The sequence below is a fragment of the Elgaria multicarinata genome, chromosome 1, assembly GCF_023053635.1.
Source record: "Elgaria multicarinata webbii isolate HBS135686 ecotype San Diego chromosome 1, rElgMul1.1.pri, whole genome shotgun sequence".
Taxonomy (NCBI): domain Eukaryota; kingdom Metazoa; phylum Chordata; class Lepidosauria; order Squamata; family Anguidae; genus Elgaria; species Elgaria multicarinata.
Window position 1 is genome coordinate 53,379,970 of NC_086171.1, and position 25,254 is coordinate 53,405,223.

At 41.7% G+C, this 25,254-nt stretch overlaps 1 protein-coding gene across 5 annotated transcripts in view; it reads left to right on the forward strand.

Annotated features, from left to right (window-relative positions):
• ZNF385D (zinc finger protein 385D) overlaps window positions 1-25,254 on the forward strand; it is a 379,934-nt gene that overhangs the window by 150,446 nt on the left and 204,234 nt on the right. For 3 of the 5 annotated variants that reach the window (XM_063128350.1, XM_063128360.1, XM_063128369.1), the window contains exon 1: window positions 14,400-14,740. The exons of the other annotated variants lie outside the window; for them this stretch is intronic. In XM_063128350.1, the coding sequence (XP_062984420.1) occupies window positions 14,719-14,740 (22 nt within the window). In that variant the 5' untranslated portion in view covers window positions 14,400-14,718. Of the gene's footprint in view, window positions 1-14,399; window positions 14,741-25,254 lie in introns of those variants that run through there. 5 annotated transcript variants of the gene reach the window in all.

Consider the following 25,254-nt stretch of genomic DNA (forward strand, 5'->3'; position numbering starts at 1 on the left):
CAGACGACACACTAAGCCATAGTGGTTAAGCATTTTGAGCTAAACATTATGTGAGCCAGGACTTAGCATGTCGTGTTAACCATGGTGGCTACATAACCATGATTTAAACATGCTTACTAACCATATACTGCACAAGGATTAGTGGATTAACCAAGGCTTTGCATGCTATCTAAATTTAGGGTAAATGCCTTCCCAAGGGGGCTTCCATCAAAGAGTTAAAATATAATGACATATATCAAACATGATGTCCCAAAATTATAAAACAGTATAGAAACATATATGCAAATTGGTATACAACCCTTTTGCTGGTTTTATAAGGAAGAAGGGAAGAAAAGATGGAAGCTATGAAGGAACTGGAGAAGGCTCTTCTGTAGCTGAGTCCATCTATTCCTTATTTCTGCTCTCCATTTTTTGTTTGCTTTTCATTAACAAAGATTTGAGCTGCAGCTGCAGAATGGTGACTGGTGCAGTTTAGTCATTCAGAGTCTTCTCCATGCTGTGCACCCTCTCCACAATAGTCTCATGGGGAATGTAACATCTGATCCAGTATCTCATTGAAAAAAACATACCACACAGAGAGCTTCTCAACTATCTTTTCATCATTAGATACCAACCAACCCTGTTATGCTACCAGCAATCCACCTAAGAAAAGGAGCTTTATCGCACCAGCGCTATACTGTGCAATCACTGCAAATCACATGCAAAGGACTCAGAAGTTTTCCACCTTATAATCTGCTTTGATTGTGAAGTACTCCCATGCATCCTGCCTTAATTGTGCAATAAAGCAAAAAAGATTCGCTGTATTTAGCCCCTACATTTTGAGCGTATCTTCCGAGCCGCCGCTGGGGCACAGGAGCAGGATTTTAAAGAAATGCTTACACCTCCATAAGCTTTAAAGATAAAGACACCAAAATTGGCACAGTAATAGATATTAGGAGAGCTTTAAGCATACCAAATTTGAATTGAATTGGGTCATCCATTGATTTTTTTAATGATTTTTTACATTTCCCCACTTCAACTCACTTCCTGGTGTGCAAAGGATCACTGTCGCCCAGTAGCTTAGCACTACGGGGATAATCCGAGGGAAGCAGGTACGTGGGATGAAGCTTAAGGACAGCAAATTAGATGGGGACAGGCAGCTGTGGAACATTTTCAAAAATTAGGCTTCTCACATTAGTGCTTATAATTATGTTCATTATGCATTTGGGAAGTTTTGCATTTAAGTGACACATTGTGCAACTAATTTACCACAAGAAGTGAAAGGAAGGTAGGCAGTGTTTAAGACACACTTTTTAAAATGCTGTTCAAGGCAAACAGATAGAGTTACTAAATAGACAAAAAAAATAGTGGCAGAGTATTTTCAGAAGTCGTAATTAAATTTGGATGCATCAAACTTCAAAAGGAAAGTGTGTGATAGGATATAAGTAGACAGTGCTGCACAGACATAGAGAAGCATTTTACTATGCAAATAACGTTCAAAATTAGAGGCCAAAAGGCACATGTTCTTCTTTTCAAGTTAATTATTCTAAATGAGTTAGGAATGGTTTTGAATATTATTGATACCATGCAAGGTAGCCAGTCCGTTTGTACCAGAAGGTGAAAGCATTAAAAATTTTTTTAAAAAATCAGAGTTTACAATAAATGTATACATTTTACTCCTGTCAATAGTGAATGCTGGTAATGACATTTATAGAATGTCTTCAGCAGAATTTTGTTCTGTGTCTTTCTTTGTTTTGAAGGCAGGTGTAATTGTCTTAGGCTACAATCCATGCATACTTACTTGGGAATAAGTTCTATTGTAGCCAATGGAAATTAGTTTTGACCAAACATATTAAGATCTGGTTGCAAGGATCAGATTCAGTGGAGAATGTACAATAGGGTGACCATAGGAAAAGGAGGACAGGGCTCCTGTATCTTTAACAGTTGTATTGAAAAGGGAATTTCAGCAGGTGTCATTTGTATGCATGCAACACCTGGTGAAATTTCCTCTTCATCACAACAGTTAAAGCTGCAGGTGCCCTGCCCTCTTTTAAATCTGGTCACTCTAGTATAGCTACTGCACTTTAACTGTTGTGATGAAGAGGGAATTTCACCAGGTTCTCCATATATACAAATGACACCTGCGGAAATTCCCTTTTCTATGCAACTATTAAAGATACAGGAGCCCTGTCGTCCTTTTCATATGGTCAACCTACCCAAAGCTTCAAAAGCCTGGAGAATTTCCTGGTACTGGAATGATGTCAAGGTAGATGCCAGAGAAGCCTCCCTGAGTAGATAATTACACTGTTGGGGTGCCACCACTGGGTAGGCCGTTTCTCCTGTAATCGACACCTGCACATCAGATGGTGAAAGCATCCAAAGAAGGGCCCCCATTAAAGGTTTTAATGTAGGGGCAGGCAGCCATGGAAACATGCTATGCATGTCTACTCAAAGGTAGCTCCCATTGAGTTTAATGGGGCTTACTTTGAGGAAACTGGCTATGAGATTGCAGCCTCGATAACTTTGAAATGTGAATGCAAGTTTTACATAAGTTGAAAAGCTCATCTGTATTACAAACACCACCCTCTACTTTCCCATATGCACTAATAATTCTGTGTTCACATAAATCTCATGGCATGGTGAGAGTGCTCAAAGGCAACTAACGCCTCACAGATGAAAATTCCCAGTTGTTAGGTTTATTGTGTTGAGCTATGGTATTCTTCCATGTGGAGTTGTTTTGAAGGACTTGGGAGAGTTAAATGATGGTATAGCCTACCACTGTTTTTAATCTGCTGTGTGTATCGGTCAGTCATCTGTACCACAGAGATAATGCTTCCCTACCTTACAGGAGCATTGGGAAACTAAAAATCCATTAATGATTGTGAAGACCTCCATTGCTACAGGGAGTGATGAAGGTCATATCTGACACAACAGTGTTGACAGATTACTGCATGTTTGTCTTGTGTGAAATAGGTGTGTTTATATGGGTTTAAATTGAACTGTGAGATGGACATATAATTTGGTCTCCTTTATTTTACTTATGTGGCATTAGCTCTACCTGCTTCAAATTTTCTTCAGTACACATTGCTAAAGGACTTTCTTTTTTGTGAATGTGAACTGGAATGGAAGTGAGACACAGCAGGCATAATTATCGAAAAGGACAATTTTAGCAGGGTTTTTAAAGGGTGGGGGGATACTTCCTGTGATGAATATTTAATTAAAGGGATGGGGGGGGCTCTTTTTATTTTTTTAAAAAAATCCTTGCATCTTTCAATATTAGTTATTTCCATAGTTCTCAAATCTCCTGTTGAAAACTCCGTATTGTTACAGATGTAGTAAAGCTGCTGCATGAAGTATAATTGAACTGATAAAGTCTGCATGGCTAAGACTTGCAAAGACTCTGTGCGTCAAAGGTGAGTCTTTGTTTACCTCTTGAAAATGACTCTGAAACAGGTTCTGGAAAGCCATTTCCAATAGAGAAAGGGCCAGTTGATCAGATAGCAGCTAAACTAATGAAAAGCATCATGGAAGTGACAGGAAGATTAATTAAGTCCCTCCAGTCGTATTCACAAGCGGCTGTACAGAGTTCCTTTGGGTACTGCTGCAGTTAAATAGTATTCATGGTGACAAATATTGCAGATTTCTAGAACTGACACTTCTGATTCAAGGGTAAAACACAAACGAAAAAGTCCCCACCACATTTGGTAGTTTTGTCCAGCGAGGTCAGGAAAGCCCTGTTAAGAGCTCTTGTGAGTATTTTAAAAAACACAGCAATGAAAAGACAATGCCATTCAGGAAGTGGATCTAGCATTTGTTTCTTTAAGGTACACCAGCAAGCTCTTATCATGCCATTCTAAACTAGCACTGACACAAATTATTAGGCCCAGACTTGTTCATTATCTTTGGGAAGGGACAGGTGGGTTGAAATTGCCACCTGAATATTGGTTCCATCTTTGGGGGTAGGCAAAGTTTCTTTGGGGATGTGGGGTGGAGTTACCTTAAAAACGAGGTGGAAAAACAAACACAAAAAACAAAATCAAAGTAGCTTTGTTATCATTGTGAGCATAGCATTGGATGCTATTAGCTTTGGAGGGGAAAGCATACAAGCACAATAAGGGTACCTATATGTTTCCCCTACTTAGCTAATGGTAGCTGTAGGAGGGCAAATAATTTTGATCAGAGCTGTTTAGATCATCCCTTGCTCTGTGCTACAGAACCAGTCTCAACTGGTGTTTGCTTGTTTTTTGAAAAGAAAATATGAGGAGATCCAAGTCCTCTACCTGACAGGTTAGCTTTACACATGGGGTAACATATTGTAGATGGGGTAAGATGGCATCCTTCTCCAGGAGCCCCTGCTAAAAGAAGTGAGGCAGGTGGCTACCAGGAAGAGAGGCCTTTTCACCTGAGGAATGAGCTCCCTAGAGAAGGTTGCCACGCACCTGCATTGCACTCCTTTGGGCACTAAGTGAAGACCTTTTTATTTTCCCAGTAATTTAGCGTTTTAGCATCCAAATCTTTTAGCTCTGATATTTTAAACATGTTTCTTAAATCTGTACTTTGAATCTCTTATTGCTGCTAGGTTTTATTCTGGTTGTATTTTTATATTGTAGTTTTAAGCTTTTATATTTTATATTGTATTTTAAGGTTCTGTGAACTGCTCAGAGAGCGTCAGCCATGGGGTCGTATAGAAATATAAATAAATAATACAATTTTGATGAAATACACAGAAAATATTTTATGTGCATTGTTTTTAATATAGAAGCATTTGAAAATGAATGTTTCCCTATGTGAAGTCTGAGGTGGTACATTCATATGAGTGGATTGTACCACAAGTACATGCATAGTATAATTGCCTGCCAAATCCTTTACTTAAGAATATATATTTCTGCAGTAAAGGGACAGGTTCTTCTAAACAAATCCAGATGTTTTCAAAGAATATATCTAGCCAGGGCACTTAACTGTGTTTGACTTGAGGCTCAAGATTCCCCACACTTGGAAACACTTTCAATCACTTTTGGCTCTTCACATTGTTGTAGATGGTTCCTTTCACAAAGCTGGCTTTTTTAAAAGGAAAAAAATGTCCATGATCCATCAACACTTAAGTTTTCTTAGTATTAATTTCAGTTAGCCTTTAGTGGTATTTTCACGCTAGATGGCGACAGGGATGGAAAGGGATAGAAAATAGCAAACACAAAGATTAAATATGATATTGCTTGTTCATCCTTGTTTGTTTTCTGTTATATTGCTCCCCAATCACTGTTTTGGGCCAAAAGATGAATGTATTTTAAGAAAAATTGGAAACCTCTCAACTGTGCAAGATCTTTTAACCTTCCGCACAAGGCATCTAAACTGATAATGTTTTCTCACGCTGTGTCTTTTGTTGCACATTATTACATTTCTGCCAACAAAAGGGGCCCTGGATACACTGTTGCCCACATTCGCAGAAAGCTGTCTTACCAGCTTCTCAAATTGAAATTCATTATAGCTGACCAGTAAGCAACTGAATATGGATCTATTATTGTTTGCCTCCTGCGAGGTTTCAAAAGTGGAGGAGAGGTTTCCAGGAAACCTCGAGAGTTTAACAGGCACATTAATTTTATTAAATATTAATCAATGGTTGTAGTAGCTATGCCTGAAAGTGACATTTTTATTCTTAGTATGGAGCAATGCGTGAGCCATCAGTTGGGGTGAACTTTAGAAAAGAGGATAAGGTGTGAATTCATTACTAAAGTGTGTTGGGGACCCTTTGCTTTGAACCATCGCACTGTACAAAGAACTGCAGAGCTATAGCATTCATAAGACAAAAAGTGAAATCAAGTCCATGAAGAAAATAGAAATAAAAATATGATAGCTGCCTTTCTTTTCAACTGGCAGGTATGATATTACTTGTTAATACCCACAATACCCAGAACTTGTTAATACTGACCACTGCCACTACTTCAAGTGCTCCTTCCTTACACAATCAGCAATGTGTCTATTGCCAAAAAAAAGCGGGGGCTTCCCCATGGTGAGCTGCACATTGCACTGATCTTTTCATCCATCACACCAGCAATTTATTGCACACTCCTCATGCCTGGTATGCAGTTTTGCAGCCCGATACTCATATGACGTCTATGTCCTGCACTCATTTCACTTCTTCCTCTCCATGTTTCATTTCTTTTTGGAGCAGGGAAAGTCTGGATTATTTTCTCTCCCTGTGAAATAAATGCTCTCCTCCCTCCCATGTATTTCTGTGGTTGCATTCTATCGACCATCCCAGTCTTTGTTGAGGCATGTGTGTCTAAGGGTGGTCTTACTAACAAAAGGGGAGGGCAGTGTAGTTCTCCACTCAACTGTGAAGGGGGAGGGAGAGAGGTCCCATTTAACTATGTTCTTACTCCTGAGTAGGTGTGACCAGGGGTACATTTTCACCTTAAAAGAAATGTGAAAAATGCATCCTCCTTGCCCTCAGCTCCCTTATTTTTAAAGATAAAGAGATAAAAATTGGCACATTGATAGCTCTTAAGTAGAGCTTTCAGCATGCCAAGTCTGAATAATATCAGTCCATCCCTTGATTTTTTAGGATTTTTTTAAATTCCCCCCCCCCCCAAATGCTTTTCCTGGAAGTTCACAAGTGCGATGGATCGCTTTTCCTTTCCTTTGATCATTTGAAGCTGTGCATCTCCCAAGTTTATAAAAATAGAGATCTGCTGGTTCCCTTCCTCAAGAGTAAATCCCATTGCTTTCAACTGCATTTACATCCAAGTCATACTAAAATCCCATGCATGCTTACGTTTCAGTAAACCCCATTTTAGTAAGTCTATCTCTGTTCAATGTGGTTTACTGAATCATAAGCATGCATGGGATTTTAGTATGACTTGGATGTAAATAAGACAGAGTTTTATTTACAAGCAAGGCAGGGCACCTGCAGCTTTAACTGTTGTGATGAAGAGGAAATTTCCCCAGGTTCCCCATATATACAAATGACACCTGCTGAAATTTCCTTTTCAATACATCTGTTAAAGATACAGGAGCCCTGTCCTCCTTTTCATATGGTCACCCTAGATTTAGGTCCCCACTTAGGCATGAAACTCACCAAGTGTTCTTGAGACAGTCACCAATTCAGCCTAACCTACCTCATAGGATTATGGTAAGTATAAAATGGTGTGGGGAGGAGAGAACCAGTACACTGCTTTGAGCTTTTGGAAGGAAACATGGGATATAAATGAAATAAATAGATAATACGTATTAAGACCATTTTCTGGCTGCTTCCAAACATGCATTTTAAGAATGTGATCTTGGAAGCTGCTTCTTAAAGTGCCACGTGTTTGGAACACACCATTGACTGATTGCTAAGACTAAATTCTGTTTCTGCTTACATTTATGTAACTCCACCGAGAAAGCAAAACTTGGCTCAAGCATAGATGAACATTTAAAGCCTTTTGTAAATTGATGTGGGGATGCAGAGGTGTAAACAAATATAGAATCTGGCTCAGAGTTGCATTCAATTTGTTTTGTGGGTGTTTGCCAGGAGGAGAGGCTGCTGACTTCCTTTTTGTATGTTTCATAACTTCAATGAAGACAGCCACCCGAAACTGTTAATGGGGAATATATTTTTGATTTGATTTGTTTACAAAATCTCTGGATGCCTTTATTGGACATTTGTTAAATTGTAAAATGGGGATTGGGCCTTGGTAATTTTAATCTTGAAATCCTCTTCAGGTGACAAGATGAGCCAACTGTCCTTGGGGAACAAGACACTTCTGGGAAGCCTGGGGCTGACCAAGACGGTTTTGGGCCCTCCGAAGAGAGGACCTTAGATCTTCCCCCCATGAAAGGTGGAATTTCTTCTTCTGGATTGGAGGGGTATGCTTCTGCTGTTCTCTTGCTCTGGATACTCAGCAGCCTCTGAGTTCAGCAGCTGCTGACTATCCACTAGAGATTGTGCTACTGGTGATTTAATTAGTTCTCTATCCCTCTGATGGAGCTATAGATTTTGTCCTTCTGAAATTTGTTGGGAATCAAATCTGTTTCTTTGAATTTCCCCTTTGCTATACCTTTATGTCCTTGCCAAAACAGTCCTTTAAAAACCAAAGCAAAAAAAACTAACTCACTGAAACAGTGGACCCATTCAGACAACACACTATGCCCTGGTTAATCCACTAACCCTTTTGCAGCAAATGGCTAGTGAGCGTGTTTAAACCATGGTTATGTAGCCACCATGGTTATGAATCATTCACACAGCACACTTAAGTCATGGTTTACATAATACGCTAAGCCACAATGTTTGGTTCAAAATGCTTAACCACCATGGCTTAGTGTGTTGTCTGAACAGCGTCAACACATTATATAAAACAGGCAAAGTGTGAAGTGCTTTTTATTCACTTTCGTTTTAAGTAAACATTGGGCTCTGCCTGTTTATTGGGTTTTTAAAATCTGAGCTTCTCATTGTTTTTTTTCCTAATTTGTTTATGCTATTTTTTGTTCCTAATTATTTTATATTGTATTTTAATGTATCTGTATTGGTTTTTATTCTGTAAGCCATCTAGAGAATACGTGTTGATGGGAGGACATCTAAATTTAGTAAACAAAATTTTTGATTTGTGTAAGATTATAGAATTTGAATTCCCTAGCTACAGAATTTGGATTTTGTGCATGTGATGTGTGCATGTGTGGAAGGATGTATACATCCTTGAGGGTAAAATGAGAATTATTTGACTAATTTTAGCAAAACCCTTTCAGAGTATGCCAGTTAAGAAAATGGGCTTGGATAACATATCACAAGTTTATAAAGAGCCAGAGTAACAGTGGAAACTCTGAGTCAGAAAGTTCCTGTTCAAATATTACATCAGCCATGAACTGGTTTAATATTGGAGAGGGAGAGCAGAGCCATTCCACCAGCCCCTCTGAAAGGCCTCCCTCATGAAGGCTCCTCCTCCCTCAACTGCCACCAAAAGCAGCCATTTTAGCAGGCTGTAGTGAGGGAGGTGGCAGCAGGAAAGCAGGGCCATTCTACCAGCCCTGTTGAAGGAATTAATTTCTTCCTCCTCTTCCCTCCCCATCCCTTCTTCCTCACTTGTTATGTTTTTTTTAGATTATAAGCCTATGGGGAGGGACTATTGTATTTCATTGATTATATGTAAGCCACTCTGTGGGGCTTTTTGGCTGAGGAGTGCCATAAAAATACTTCAAATAAATAAATAAATATGCAAAATAGATAGATAGATAGATAGATAGATGTCCTAGGCAAACTACCATCCCCTCGGTATCCATTGTATTCAATGGGACCCAACTCAGTGGGGATAATAATACTGGCATACTTTGCAAGGATGTTGTCTTTACTTAGATAATGGGATATATAGCATATTTTCAGCGGCTTACGTTTCAAAGAATGATTAAGATGTAATAATTGTGAACCAGCCAGAGAGCACCGGCTATTGGGTGGTATAGAAATGTAATTAATAAAATAAATAAAATAAATAAATAATTTGGGGGCAATAAAGTATGATCATCAGCTCAAGAACAAGCCAAGTGCCTCACTCATTGACCCTCCATTCATGTACCTGGTTTTGGATTTGAAATGGTGACTTGTTTGAACCAGTTTTCTGTTACATTCAAATTGGGTTATTATCCTTTAATCCCTGCTTTCTAACCAGGATATGAAAGCAGAGTCAAATCCTAATTTCATAGCCTGGTTAGTAAACAGGGATTAAACCACAATTTCCAGGTTTGAAAGTAATGTGAAACTAGTTTAAACAAGTTACAATCTCAGTATTGAACACAGAGGGCATGGCTGGATGAGGGGGTTGGAGGATGACGATCTCATGGTTTTATGATTGCGAGATCGTCAACCGCATCTACACGCGGCGCGCAACGTCCCAGGAAAAAGAGGATGTTGCGCCTGCAATTTTGTGTGGTTTTTTCATTTGGAGAGACACGCAGGAGTGCTCCTGCACAAAATGTGAGTTTTTTAAGAAAAAAAACCCTACTGCTCTCCCACCCCACCCCAATGGGAACAGAGCTCTGAGGAGCTCTGTGCCCCATGCCCGGGTCCCAGCTCCTCGCAGTTACTCGCGAGAAGCCAGGACATACCAGCGACAGCGAGCAACACATTCTGCGGTCTTGGGATCATCCCAAGTCCACGGAAAAAGTAGGAATGTGGACGCACAGGGATGAACCCAAGGTGATCCCTGTGATAAGCCCTTGTCTAGCCATGCCCAGACTCATGAGGGAAGAGGAGAGAGAAAAATGAAGAGTGCACAGGTGCTCAGCTAATTTTGGCCTGATAAACTATGGTTTGTTTGTTTGTTTAAGCAAGGGTTGGGGGACCTTTTTTCTGTCAAGGGCCACATTTCCTTGGGGGTAATCTGTCAGGGGCTACATGTGGCTAGGGCTGAAGTCAGGGGGGTGAGTGGATCCAAAGACAAAAACGAGTCAGTTTCTGTCTGTCTCTCTCTCTCCCTGACACGCCCTTCCCTCTTCTCACCCAGCAGGCTGCTGGGAGAGGGACAGACCGCTCTTGAGACAGGTCTGAACTGATAGTTTGCAGAATGCTTTTGCTGAAGGGGGTAGGTTGCCCACCGCTTGATTTAAGCCAACTTTGGAGGGTCCAGATACCATTTTCACACAAACCCTGCCTTCCAAGCTGCACTGCATGAGCAGTAACCTGCTAAGGAAGCCTAAAACATCCAAATCTCGCTCAAAAATAATTGGGATTTGGATGAGTTGGGTTTGCTAAGCAATTTTCAGCAGCAAACTGGCAATGTTTTTGCTGCCATTAATTTTGGCGATGGAGGGAAGTGTGGGGACACTGCCCAGCCCTTATGGAAGCAATTTATACCTCACCCTTCAAAAAGATTGCCTGACAGGGTGTGGTATAGCATGGAGCCTAGTTTAATAGCAGGAGTGTGTGGAGGAGAGGGTGGTTCTTGTTGCTAGACTTATGGTTCACATGTGCTGCGTGTATGAATTCAGAGCTATTGTTGGCCTATGGCAGTAGGGGAAGTTCCTGAACTCCCCGAGTCTGGGTGAAAGCAGCGGCTTTCATGGAGCAGCAAGTTCTCCACCAAATAATACATACAGAGGTAGTTATCATGAATATAGGAAACAGACTGAAGAGAGGAGTGATGGTGAAACCAGATGCAGCATAAGGCGAGAATAGTCAGAAAGTTGGACTGGACTACTAGATGAGGCAGCTAAGCCGTGGCCCCATCATTGGTCAGAGCCAGAGTCTTTGTACAACCAGCAAGGTTTCTTTGTCTTTCACTCAAATTGCACCCTTTGGCCATATTTAAAGGAATATAAATATCGCTATATGAGTTGAGGATTGTCATTGTTGTCTCCAAAGAGTATGTTGTCTGGAAACAGTATGCGCCAGACCAAATGTGCACAGATAACTCTCAGTTGTGTGTCCATGTGCATGTCTGTGCACACACCCAGACATACATTTTGTTCTAGCCTTTATTTGGACTATCAATTTGCTGGGTCCTAGAGATCTTAAATATCTCAATTATGTGTGTCACACAAGATTGTAATCAACTCATGATTTCTTGACTAGAAGCCAGACTATAATTTTTGTGAATTGCCCAGAGAGCTTCGGCTATTGAGCGGTATAAAAATGCAATAGATAAATAAATAAAAATGATGGGTTGGATTCCTCATGCATAGGGCTGTGAGAATCTTGTGGGCAAAACAGTGCAAAGAGCTAAGGGCATTTATTATATCAGGGTCAAAACAAGGTTGAAATCAGCCTCCAGGCCCTGAACTAATCCATCCACGGGTTAAGACAAATAAATCACTTTTTGGCAATGAAAATGACAGGTGTTCCCCCCCCCCCAGTTTGGACAGGGACTACATTGGGGGATGCAAAGAGTGAAATCCCCTCGCCCCCATTCTATGGTCCCCATCCAGATTGGGGTCCCCCGCACTTGCTTTAGGGTAAGAAGCTGCTAGCTCTGTCTCCAAAGTAACGTGTCACTTGGCCCTTAGTAAAAGGTTTAAGGAATGCTTCTGCATATACTAATGGGGAACTCACGTTTCTAGCCTAAATACCACCCCATCATAAATGTCTGTTATTTCCTCACCAGTGCTTGAGATGAGAGGCAAGGTGTGGTATCAGTGGAAATTCACTGTTTGATACTTAGATGGTGCCACTGCCTCACCTGAATTTAAAACCAATGCATTTTTATACTTCACTTGATGGATATAGTGAAGGTGCTATATATTCTTCCTTTCTTTCCCTGAAATCTTTTATTCCAGCCAGGTAAATGATACATGACAAGCTCTATACATGTATCTTGCCCTGTTGAGTTTATAAGCCCCATGACTGCCCTTCCCCTAGGGTGTTTGTGGTCCTTTCATTGCAGGGTTAAACAACTGGACTCCTTTAAGCAGGGTTTATTTCATAGGCTTTTTTTTTTAAGGCTAACGAGTTGAGCTTTAAGTGTATTATATCTGTCATCCTCTTTCCAATGAAATAAAGCATTCATCCTATTAAATCCTATTTAAAAGAGATAAACACTTCTCTGTGTGCTTTACTTTTAATTTTCGTGCTCATGTAAGAACTCTATCTGAAACTGATATTGCTACCCAAAGAATTTACATTGATCATAATGGAAAACAACGTCCTGTGGACATAGGCAGTGCAGTCTTCCACATGCTGTCTTGTCAATTTGTGTCAAATCTGACCTGGAACATCTCCTCTTACAAGTAAGAGTGCATTTGAGTATCTGCATCTTTGATCTCTGTCCTCAGAGACTGCCTACCTCCTACCTAAAATGCCAGTTGCAGTAGGGTCTCAGATCATGTGTAAACTGGTCTGAGATATCACATTTGTCACACAGGAAAGACAACCTCCTCCTCCTCTGTCCGCATATCAATGCTGCTTACTCTGTGAAAATTGGGGAACTTGTGATGAAAGGTTCCAGTCCTCATTACAACCCTCTTTCCCCTTCTTTTCATTAATTATGAATAAAGAGGTCTGGGCTTGCCAATATGAATGTATTTGTGGTGTCATCTACCAGTGTGTGCGTGCCTATTATTGTGATGACAAAGAGGTAATTCATTCAGGGCTTAGGTGGGAAATGTAATTATGTATTTATTCCAAATAATTTTTTTAAAAAATGTTAAAATTATATATGCATGGGTTTAATGCAAGCCAAGAGTTGCCAAAACTGTTTCAGAACTTTTCTCCAGGGCTCACATAGCCTGTATAGTAATAGCGATCTCATTCTCTGAGTGCTGAAACTGCATCCCCAACATTCAAGAAGGACCTCAAGGTTTGTAGAAGTACCAAAAATGAGGGGCAAGCCTAACACCCTCCCCAAAAGCCCAATTATGACTGAGCATGCTCAGTGGGCACAGAATGCTGAGTGATTGTTGTGGGGAGATGAAAAATAGGGGGCAGAATAGAGTACCATGTAAAAGGGCACGATTGGCAGGAACCCTGAATAGGAGCACTTCGCTGGTTTCACCATTCACATTTTGTTTCAGATACCCCTTCAGATATTATTAACTGGGATACAGGCTGACTCTGAGCACAAACAGAGGGCTCATCTACACCAAACAGGATATTGCACTGTGAAAGTGGTATATAAAAGGCAGGAGCCACACTATTGCTTTATAGCGGTATTGAAGTGCTCTGACAACTGTTGGGGCCCATTGACATATAACATATATCGCTTTCATAGTGTTATATCCTGCTTGGTGTAGATGTGTCATGGGCCCCAACAGTTGTCAGTGCACTTCAGTACCACTATAAAGCATTAAATCCTGCCTTTTATATACCGCTTTCATAGTGGAATATTCTGCTTGGTGTAGATGAGCCTTCTTTAGACCACCACTCCTATGTTCCACAGCCAGTTCTTTCCCCTTATGGTTGTAGGCAAGTAATACCTTGCAGGCAGTTGTGTGCCCCCAGACCTCTTTCTTTACAGATAGACCACTATGCACTCCATGCTTTCTCCACTGGCATCTAGCTGGTTCTGTCGGCACAGTACACACAGCAACCTACCACCCCCACCACCCATCCCTTAGTGAGGGGGAGGGGAGGGGTGTATGAAGTACGTTAAACAATACCAGCTTTGTCTCTACATCCCCCGTTCCTCTCCCCCCCTCTATGTATCTGGCTTTATTCGATGCCAAATTGCTTGTGTGGGGTGTGTGTGTGTAGGGAGAGGGTGTCGTTCAGTAAGAGGGGAGGGTATCTTTCCCTCGGGGCATTAGCAAGATCCACGGAAAGGAAGAGCCTTTGGAGTGGGGTGGGAGAGAGAGAGAGAGAGAGAGAGAGAGAGAGAGAGAGAGAGAGGGGAGAGGGAGGGAGAGGGAGGGAGAGAGGGAGAGAGGGGGAGGGGGAGGGGGAGGGGGAGAGGGAGAGGGAGAGGGAGAGGGAGAGGGAGAGGGAGAGGGAGAGGGAGAGGGAGAGGGAGAGAGAGAGAGAAGAAATGTGCTTGTAGTACTCATCGTCCTGATGTCACACAGGCACAGCAAGGACATCACAAGGAGGAGTCAGATTACAGTAAGAATGGGCAGTGCAGCATGCAGCCAGAGTCAATGCTAAGGCAGAGAGGGATTGTATCAGGGAGAAGGCTGCTTTCCAAGCCCTGATCCCAAGGAGGCTCCTCGCTCGCTCGCTCGCTCTCCGAGGCTGGGAAATTTCCACAGCATGTAGAATGAACGGGGCTCGCTCTGCTTTGCCTAGCAGCCGGCGGCGGGAGCTCGTGCTGAACGGCACAGCGCGGTGGGATCCCGACTGCATGATTCATGAGAAACATCATGTATTTTGGTAAGTCCGTCCTTTCCTACTCCGGCTTCGCATCTTCTCGATCTGTACCAGGGGCTGAGGGTTTAAACACGGGGATTTGGCGGCGGGGAAGGGGGGCGGGCGGGCGGCCAGGTCTGTTCACCGCTGCAAGAACATTTTGCAGCCCGACTTACCCCCGAGAAGCCAACCCAGGCAACCCACGCTGCCGATGCGAAGGGCCGTCCCATTGTCTTCCGAGAGCGCCGCTGGCTGCGTTGCGCGCAGCTTCGTTCCAACTGTTGACGATGATGATGATGATGATGATGATAGTGGGGGTGAGGATCGAGCCAGCCCCCTCGCGTCGTCCCCCCGCAACGAACCTGTGGGTCGCCTGCCGCCGAAGCGTGGGAAGTTGGAGGCAAACTTAATTCAATAACATAGGAGCCCCCAAGCCGGACGGCTTCGGATTGTGAAGTCTCCGTATAACTATTTTTAGCCTTCCCAGTGAAAGCCGTGTGCGTTGGATTCCGGGAGAAGAGAAATAATGCTTGCTTTGCAGAGCTCTCTCCTGGATACTTCCCCCCACCCCCACCTCCCTCTCTCTCTCTCTCACACACACACGCACACACCGTGATCTGGATCTGTCGTCGCCCCCCCCCCGCCGTCCCCAGTGAGGTTCGAAAATCCTTCAGGCATCCTCGAGCACAATGTAAAATCTTCGTGCAGTTTTGTTTTGATGGAAACCTCAGGTTTAGCTAAACTGGCTGCATCGCCCCTAGGAACGTGATGGAGCTGAGAAGTGTGTTCTTGTGTAGAAGTAATGTAGCACCGCACCACGGAGAGAGCTCGCTTGGAGAGATGCAGCAGAGAGCCGCGACTTAGCGCCGGGCTGTGCGGAGAACTAGTATGCAAGAAAATGCAAAGGGTGATCTAATCTTACCCGGGCTTGGGAACTCGGGAGCCTTGGCCAGAGTTTGAATGCAGCCTTAGGGGCTATGCAGGGATACACGAGAAAAGCAGGGAACTGCTCCATTGCTACCTTTCATTAAATATTGAAACAAGAGTTGACTTGAACTTCAAGGAATACAGGTCCATTCTGTTTCCACTTGCAGATAAGTAGTCTGTCAATGAATGGGATCCTAACGGTAATTCCCCCCCCCCCCCACACACGCACACACCATCTCCCTCAAATGGAACTGTCAATATGGCCTGGACTTTGAAGCCATGTGCTGCTCATCTTCGGAAAACTTTGATTTCTATGTAAAGATTCCCTTTGAAGGAGGGCGAGTGTTAAATGCCTATTCATCTTGAGAGGAGGCCGGAGGGAAAGGGAAGCAACCCTTCCTTTCAAGGCTTTTTTAGGTATGATACTGTCAGTTCTGTAATTATAGAAGGTTGCGGTGGGTTGTGTCCTAGCAAAAGCCTTCTCTCATTATGCAACAAGCATGAGGGAGCCTACAGCTCAATTCTGTACATCTCTACCCAGAAGTAAGCCCAGTTGACTGGGCGAGAAGCTATAGGGGTGCAGCAGCCTACGTTGCATTTCGTGAGACGTCCCCTTTAAAATTGGTACCAAGATGTGCTGCCAGAGGAGCTTTTAGAAATAGACTTCTCTGTAGTCGGCTTTGCAATAGTTGCGTGTTTGATCTTGGCAAGGACCTGAGGTCTATGACCACAGCTGCAGCTTTTAGTAACACTGGTGCAAGTCACCTGCTCTGTAACAAATAAAATGAATCTTTTGGGCTGTTTCCATTGATGTGTAATAATGGTCCAGGAGCTTAACGTTTGTCCAGCCTGGCTTTACTGTTCAGAGTCCTTAACTGGGTGTAATGCCCAGGCATTCCGATATTCACTTTGATGGGCTAGTGTATCATGCTTCAAGTTTTTAATTGCAGGAGCACCACTGTCTCACTTTACAGGGAATGTATTTCCTAAGAGGGCTCAGCTAAGCCTGCAGTTAGGCAGGGTTTTTTTGTGGTTTTTTTTTCTTTTTTGGCATACTTTCTTCAATCTGACCTTTTTGTTCAAATCCCTGTTCCTTTTGAGTAGCAGATCACATTCAGAACACGCACCAAAACTCCTACCCTCCTGACTTTCTGAAGCTATTTTACAGTATCTCTCATTCAGACTGTCAGAAGGCTCAAAATCTCACCTGTTCCTTCCTACTAGGAATCGAATGAAATAGACTTGGCTCAGGCTGAGCATCATACACCACCCTTTTCTTCTGAGGAGCAACGGTATATAAGGTTCACTGTAGTTAAAAGTAGGCATATTGACATTTGTGTTTATTGTTATTTTTATGCAGGTTTTAAGCATGCTGTTCTCTTTAGAAAGCTCTTAATTTCTTCTGTATCGGTTGAATGGCTTTATTTAAAGTGTTGTTAACCTCTCTTAAAAGTTTTACAAAAATCAGCAAAATTCTGCAGGTGAATGTTTTCCATGCTTCACTAGGCCTTTCCACTAAAATGCTTCTAATTAGGGTAACGTTATGGTTGCGCATACCACCCACTATATTTCAAAACTTGAAAACCAAATAGCTAGAAAAAGACCTCCTTTGCCCCCTCCAAAGATTTCTATAGATTGTGCATAATGTCTCATGGCTAACATATGCTTCTATTTGTGGCCACTTGCTCAAGCAAAGCCCTAAATTGCCATCCGTTGTGCACCTAGGTTAGTCCCTTTAAAAAATCATGGATGTACTCAATGTGCATTAGAATTGATTTTCTCATCTATTCACTGGATGTGGATTGACTTCATATCTAGATGCATCTCTTTAAATGAAAGGAGAGCAGCACTTTCGTCTTCTAATGGAATTTCAGCACCATTATTAATTCCTACCAACTCTGTTGTAATTGGAGATCTGTGTGAATATTGTGCTGGTTGATCCCATGACATTGTGAATATTTTGAGTTGGATACCAAAAAAGTAAACGTTATCATGTAACACACACACACCAGATCATTATAGGGCACACCCAGTCAAGATGTTTTGCTGTGTACATCCTATTGAGTTAATGGGATCCACACAGGAACACTGTGCTCTTGGGCAGCTTCAGATCCCATTTAGTATGCAGAAGAGCATCCTTTTGGGGGAAGCTGCCTTTTGCCAGATCAGACTATTTTTCTGTCTAGCTCAGTGTTGTCCATTCTGACTGGCAGCAGCTCTCCGGGGTCTCAAGCAGAAGTCATTCCCATCATTGGCTGCCTGATCTCTTATTTATAATTATTATGCCATATGTTAGTCTGGTTGGAAGAAAGCCTAAACCTTGTAAATATTGGCAAGGAATATTTGTAGCATAATTTATTTTTAGAATTAAAAAAAGAATCCCAGCCCTAACATGTGCATCTGCCTAGAATAATTATATCAATCATTCAGCAATGGGTAAAAGAATCTGCTGTGAAACTTCTCCGCAGATTAAAAGAAGTCTGTGGGTAGACATCAGTGTTATGGAGGTGGTGATAGCTAGGGATTTGCTCTGCTCCTGTGCCACAGCTACTAGCTAACACAGAGACACTGTTATGAATGAGAAATCATTTGTTTGCAGTAGGCCTGCTCTGTTTGAATAGGTCCAACATGAAATGTCTACTCCAGTTGGACTTGTCTTTTTAGCACTGTTCATGTTATAAAATATATACTGTTATCTCATTTTGGGTCAGCCAGAAGTGCTTGCTTCCTCATTTAGAGCTATTGCAAGACCCCAGTATCTTTCCTGGTAAGGGACTTTATTGGGCTGAATGCAGCTTCTTCTTTGCGCTCAGAACATGCAACTAGAGAGGAAAGGCATTTTAAAGAGGTTTATGAGCCAGCAGTGTGCTACAGACATGATTGTCAATTGGAATAAATGCTTCAGTAATATTGCAATTACATGATTGTGCATGCTGTCTCAGAAAACCCTATAACCTCTGCAGCATAATGGCGACAGTGTATATAAATCACCGCATTTTGAAGAAATGTTCATCTAAAGGGGGATGCTACAAGAAGAAAAGCCTACCCGGGTAACACGTTCCTGTAATGGTTTTGCTGCAGCACTGCCATGTTCAAGGAGCGTCCATTACTCTCACTGTTAGCACTCCGTGTTTTACAGTGAAATATGTAGCAACAATGTGCTGAATCTATCAGCGCGTATCCGATTTGGGGAGTACACAACCCCTCTGTAAATGGAAGCAGCAGAGAAATCTGTCACATTCTTCCATGCAGTCTGGCTGTTTCTAGGGCCAGTTCTCTCTTCCTGTGAATACAATAGTGGATATGATCTTGTCAGCCTTCATATCCCTTCATTGAGTATCACTTTTTACTTCTGACATAGTTTCATGAAGGAGAGATTCATGGTGGATGAGTCATGGGGGAAGAAATGTCGCCCCCTAAATCTCAGAGGCACTTTAAAGAAAATATATATTGGAAATATGAAATAAATCACTTGCCATTTTATGGAAAGTACTTCAGCAGTTCCAATTTGTTTAGAGGAAGCTGTAGCATGTAGTGTGGAAGATTATATACAGCAGAGACCTTCTTTTTCTAGTTCTGCTTATCTTTATGTATGGAAGAATGAATCAGGGCAAATCTTTAAGACACCACATTAAAAAATAAAATGCTTTGAGACACTGTTTATACTGAGCTGTTCACTGTACGATATTTTACAATCAATGTGCGTAATAAAACTGTGTAGTTAATACATAATGAATGTTGATTGCAACTGAAGAATGTTTCTTCTGAAGAATCAAGTTGTAGAATCATGGAATCCAAAAATATCCTTTAGCATGCTTATGTCTGTTGTAAAGTATGAAGTGTGTATTCTGAAATAAGGTACAGATAAATATGAAAAGGGGGCACGGGGAACATTCCATGGAATAATCATCAGCATACAGGAACAGTACAAATTCCAGTTGTATCTTCTGCTTACAAAGAGATGTAGTGTGCATATCCAATGAGGGTCATATGCCTAGTTTTTAGACATTTCCCTATTTGCAGAAATTTTATGAGACTATGACGGATTTATTTAAAAGATAAATGAATTCTTCTCATAATGGGTGCTCTTAATAACTCTTTGCAGGTGGCATAATCACTCAAAGATGTAAATCATCATGACAGAAGATATATTTCCAGTGGCTTTTAATTGAAACATTTCTGAGAAGAGTTGGTGATGAGGATATATATTTTGCACAAGGAAATTTCTTTCTGCTACTGTAAATACTACATCAGTTCCATTCTACTGATGTAGTATTTATAGTTCCACTCTTACTCTCTCTTCATTGTTGGTTCCTATGCAAAATATTTTGGAATTAGCATTATTACCCATACTAATATAATTTTTCATATTTTCCTCTTAGGGATAAAAGTTCTTTACTAGCATTATTTCATTAAACAACCTCTGTATGGTAGGCCTGTAATATCCCCATCTTACAGTTGTGGCACTGAGGCTAAGGAAACAGTGACTTGATTAAAGACACCCAGTATACCATTCTATTGAGGCTTGTAGGATCAGGTCTAGTCCATTTGGGCAAAATCAAAGACATAATAGGGCAGGTCATCAAAGTTAAGGCAGGTCTCTCAAAGCAGAAATCAGGACCTTCGAAAGCTCCCAATGGGCCCTGCTGATTAAGCCATGTAAATATGTTGTCTTAGCAGGGAGCTGAAGCCATCTGAGGTCTTATAAAGGTAGGCAAGACCTGTTTTGCATTAGGCCCCACCTCCTTGAATGAGCCAACTGTGCTCCTTAAAGGGTCCTTGCCCAATTCTGAATCTTAGGATTTCTGTGAGGTCTACGAGATAGTGGCATTTACTGGGGACTCATCATTCCAGATCCAAGGATGGGGATAGGCTCATGTTCTTGTCTGGAAGGGCACAGTACTGAATGTTCACCCCCTGGGGAAAGTGGTCTAACTTTGTTCTTATCTGAATTTTCTTCAGATCATTGTAAGACCCCAGGATCAGGAGCAGCCAGTGACTTCATGACTTAAACAAAATAATAATAATCTCAGTACTTGTAGGCACATAGCACAAAACGTTAACAGTATGATTTATTAAAAGTGAATGTAATGCCTTGACTTATGCTTCTGTTTGGTGTATGTGTACATGGGTGTGTCCACTATGTGTATTGTCTGTGATAGACTTCAAAGTTCTTCCTCATTTTGGTAACCCTTTAATTGTTGCAATATTCTTATGGCACGTCTCATTTCATCAAAATGCAGTGAGAGAGACCGCAGTCCAAATTGACTTAGATGTTTGACCTTGAGAAGAAAAATATTTGCATTTTATATTAGGTCATGAATTGCTCTTACAATTTATTGAGAACTATATTGCCTTGATTTTGTGAGGAATGGCCTATTACATATCATTTACTGCAAAGTTTAGCATTGCAACTAAATTTCACAGATGAATGGCAGCAATAAGAGGAGAATGTGGTCTGAGAGGCTGGATAGAAATACCAAAGCCCCAAAGTCCTCAAGTCAAATTGCTAAGGTTGAGTAGGAAAAGATGCTTCTCTCAGTTGCCTAATTAAGTCATTATATTGAAGGGCAGCGGAGTGTAGATCAGCTTGGTTTGAGCAAAATGATTGGCCTAGCAAATATTTGAAACTGCAATCAAGTTGTACAAATTTAGTGTGGGGTTCTACAATGTTGCTTAAGAAATATTGGTTCCCTGCTTTCATCACTTTTGTTGTCATCTGCTTTATCTTTTGGGTATGTCAGAAATATTTTTTTCCTCCTGCGCCCAACTCAGTACCAACTGCCCCTCCACCCATGCATGCATGCACATGGATGTGCCACTTCCAATTCAGAATGTAGAAGTGTGCAGCAGTTGACTGCCTCTGTGTTGAATGCTTTGCTACCTCTCATTTGATAGTATTTTGGGGTGGGGGAGAGGGATTGATCAGGTCAGAGTGTGCTGCTAAACTGTTTGTGGATAGGAAGAAAGAACTGGATTCAGCCTTCCTATTCTCTAAGCAAATTATCACTTTTAAAGCTGATGCTTTAAGATCCATCTGAATGGGGAACTGCTATCAGACTCCTTTGAAGCTGAGCATAGGCAAGGCAAAGCAAATGGGGGACACAGAGGCAGTCTGTAACCAACAAAAGCAGGTTTCTAAATTACTAAGACCTGCAAGCCTAATACAGGAGCTTTTATAGGCATGTATCACTGACCCACCCTGGCCTATTGCATGGAAGCTTCCTTGACTGATATGGCTGGTCTCCCTGTAGGTTCCCTTTTTTGACTGTAGTTGGTCAGAATGCTTGGCTGAATCCCAACCTGAAATTCCTTACCACTTCAAGAGCCCCAGTGGGCTTGAGTCTTGACATATGCAGAAGCACCCAGTAACAACTTGGGCCACAGCTAGACCTAAGGTTTATCCTGGGATCATCCAGGGTTCGCCCCAGCCTGAGCACTGGATCCCCTGTGTGTCACCTAGATGAACAGGTTTGATCCCTGGACAATCCAGGGATAAACCTTAGGTCTAGCTATGGCCCTAGTCTCAGGAATTACACCCACCACCTCCTGGTGTGCATGACTCCTAATCCAGTATCACTTCACAAGCACAAGCCTGCTTATCACAAGAACCTGATCTGGAGAGGCGTGTACACACTTTTAACTCTCCCCCCCTTCATTTGGTGCCTCCATAGAGAACCCAAACATGTCCTGAATCATCTCTCATGTTCCAAAAAAACCACCAAACACATCTGGAGTTTGGCACAAGGATTTTCAATCAGGAACCTGGGGGAAATGGCACCTCCAGCTTAGTTAGCAGAATCTCTCTCTCTCTCTCTATTCTCTTCTGAATGTTCTTTCTTTTCTTTTTGTAATGTAATGTCATCAGCTTATATGATTTTTTTATAGGTTTTACTTGTAGGTCATTTTGAATGTATAGATAAAGTGAGGTAATTTTTAAATGGAACAAGAAACATATCCTGCTTGAATTCTGCACAAATTGCTAGTGGTCTTTTTTGTGTGTGCTTCTGCCATGGTCTTTGTGATAAGCAGTGAATGGATTTCCATGTGCATCTATTAATTCTGAGAAAGGGATTTTTTTTTAACTACACTGTATGTACTGCTACCTAGATTCCCCAGCGTGGAGCCCATGTGCTGAGAGGAGCCCCATGGTTTGTGCTCCATCTCTTCTATGGTGCCAGTGCTGCTCAGCACTAAACATTTTTCCTACCCAACTTTTTCTATGGGAGCTTTTGGCTTGATGCTAGAGCACCTGACAGCCAGATGTAAGCAGGCAAAAGTGTAGCTCTAGAAGTAGAATTCAGGTTAGAGCTGGCAGCCGTGGACAGAAAACATTCCTCCTAGAAGAGAGAGGCTAGCTGAATTGGAGCAGACCTTCTAGTTGCCTGGGTTCCATCCCTTTGCGGTGAGTTAGCAGAAGGAAGCCTTGTGCTCCAATATCATTGAGTAGTGTCTAGGAGCACTTACTGTCTTGCCAAAAGGAGCTTTCAGGGAAAGGAGGGGTTCCAGATGTGGTTGGCATTATGGCAGAGCAGATGTTTGTCTTTTTGCTTGAAGGATCTTAAATCTTGGTGTCAGAGTCCATTGTCAAATTTTCCACCTCAGGTCAGGCCATGGATTATCGCATTCTGATATGGCTTTGGGTAGTCCTGGAAAATGCGGCGTCATTGGGAAAAGTCCTTCCAGGCTTTTCAGTGTAGACTCCAAACATCATCATCATCATCATCATCATCATCATTATTATTATTATTATTATTTATTAACATTTATATACTGCCCCATAACCGAAGCTCTCTAGGCGGTTTACAAAGATGAAAAACATGGAACATTTAAAAACTAATGTACAAAATTTAAAACCATAAAATGCATAAAAACAGACTACATAACAACTATCCAACTATTTAATAATAATAATAATAATAATAATAATAATAATAATAATAATAATAACTGTTTTTCAAAAATTTGTGGGCACATCACATCCATGCACAAGCACTCATACCTGCATATGCACACACAACACACACATACACACAAACCTGCTTTAATGGGAAAGACAAAGAAGGTGGGGCACCAGCTGTGAAGGTGTGACTGATGATAGAAGAAGAACGCCGGGGTTCTTGCCTCCTCCCTACCAGAGCTCAGGGGTCAGATGGGAGATGTGTGAGTTTGTGATCAAGATGAGTGGCAGTGGAGTGGAGTAGATCGGAGTGTGGGGGAACAAGAAAAGTGCATTTCCTGCGCTGGAGTATCTTTTTCTGTTGAGCCTTCTCCTTTCACCCCAACAAGCACCTTCTCTCCTAACCTTCATGCACATGGGCTGTATTCTCCCCCCCCCCTCTCTACATGGATAGAGGAAATCTGGATCATGGCTCTAATGTTTAATATCCACTATTTTCTCCCCCCTTTAAATAAAAGTATACGCAATGTCATGCATTATCATACTATATGTGCAGATTTGTTTTAATTTGAATTTAAATACCTTTGGAACAGGGTTTGGTGAAGCTGCCTAAGTTAACTCTAATTTCTGATGTTCGTAGTTATGGAAGTCACCACAAGATGTGTCAAAATTGAGTTTGCCTTTGTTATATCAGTGTTTAGATTATTTCATTCTTATATACAAGTATTGCCCATTATGGAGAACACACACACCACTTTGAAATATTTTTCTTGAAAAGCAGTATAAATTGAAACAGATGAATGTGGGTATTGCTAACAGGCAGAGACATTATTAACTGCACAATCATCTAGAGATTTGATAGTGATTGGAAACCACATTTAAATGGTAGCTTCTTCTTTTTTTAGCTATCTTCAAATGAAGCTTCTGCAATGAATATAATAGAGTAAGTTCATTTAACAAAAGTGAACTGTATACAGGAGATTCTGAAAATGATGTATTCTGCTTTCATGACTGCCAAGTGTTAGAACCAGAGTGAGCTTCCCTATAACAATGCTGATCACTGGTCCATTAGTATTGCCTAAATTGATTGGAAGTGGCTCTCTAGAATTTCAGACAGGAGTTCTTCCCCTCCCTACATGGGGATGCCAGGAATTGACCATGGGATCTTTTGCAGAGGCTCTAAAACTAAATACGGCCCCACTCCTATGTGCACAGTTGTCTGCTGCTATGAGTTGAAAGGCTTCAGAATCTGAGAAGCTTACAAGGAAGTCAAGATGGCAGTAGATAAATAACCTGAAGTAGAAGCATTCTTATAAGGAAGATCAGTGGTGGGAAATAAGGTTTTGATGTTCTTTCTTTGAGATGTAGGGAAGAAACAGTGGTTATATGTCCATTGCTATCATGAGTTCTTCATGAGCTTACCAGAAGCAGCTGGCTGATCATGATTGTACATGCGTGCTGCTGGACTAGAGGTACCACTGGTCTAATCCATCGGGCTGTTACGTTCTTAAGCTGTAGCTAGCTATAGGCAAGATACTGACCTGGGTGGTAAGGAAGTGGATTGGTTTGGGCAATGTTTCCCACCAGATGAATCAAGTGACAGTTAAGAAAAGTTGGGTAGAGAGAAGAAACAATGCCCGGGCCAATCTGCTTCCTGTCCTAACCATGCCTGATTTTTCAGCATCATCCAGATCCTGGCCGCTTCAGCTCC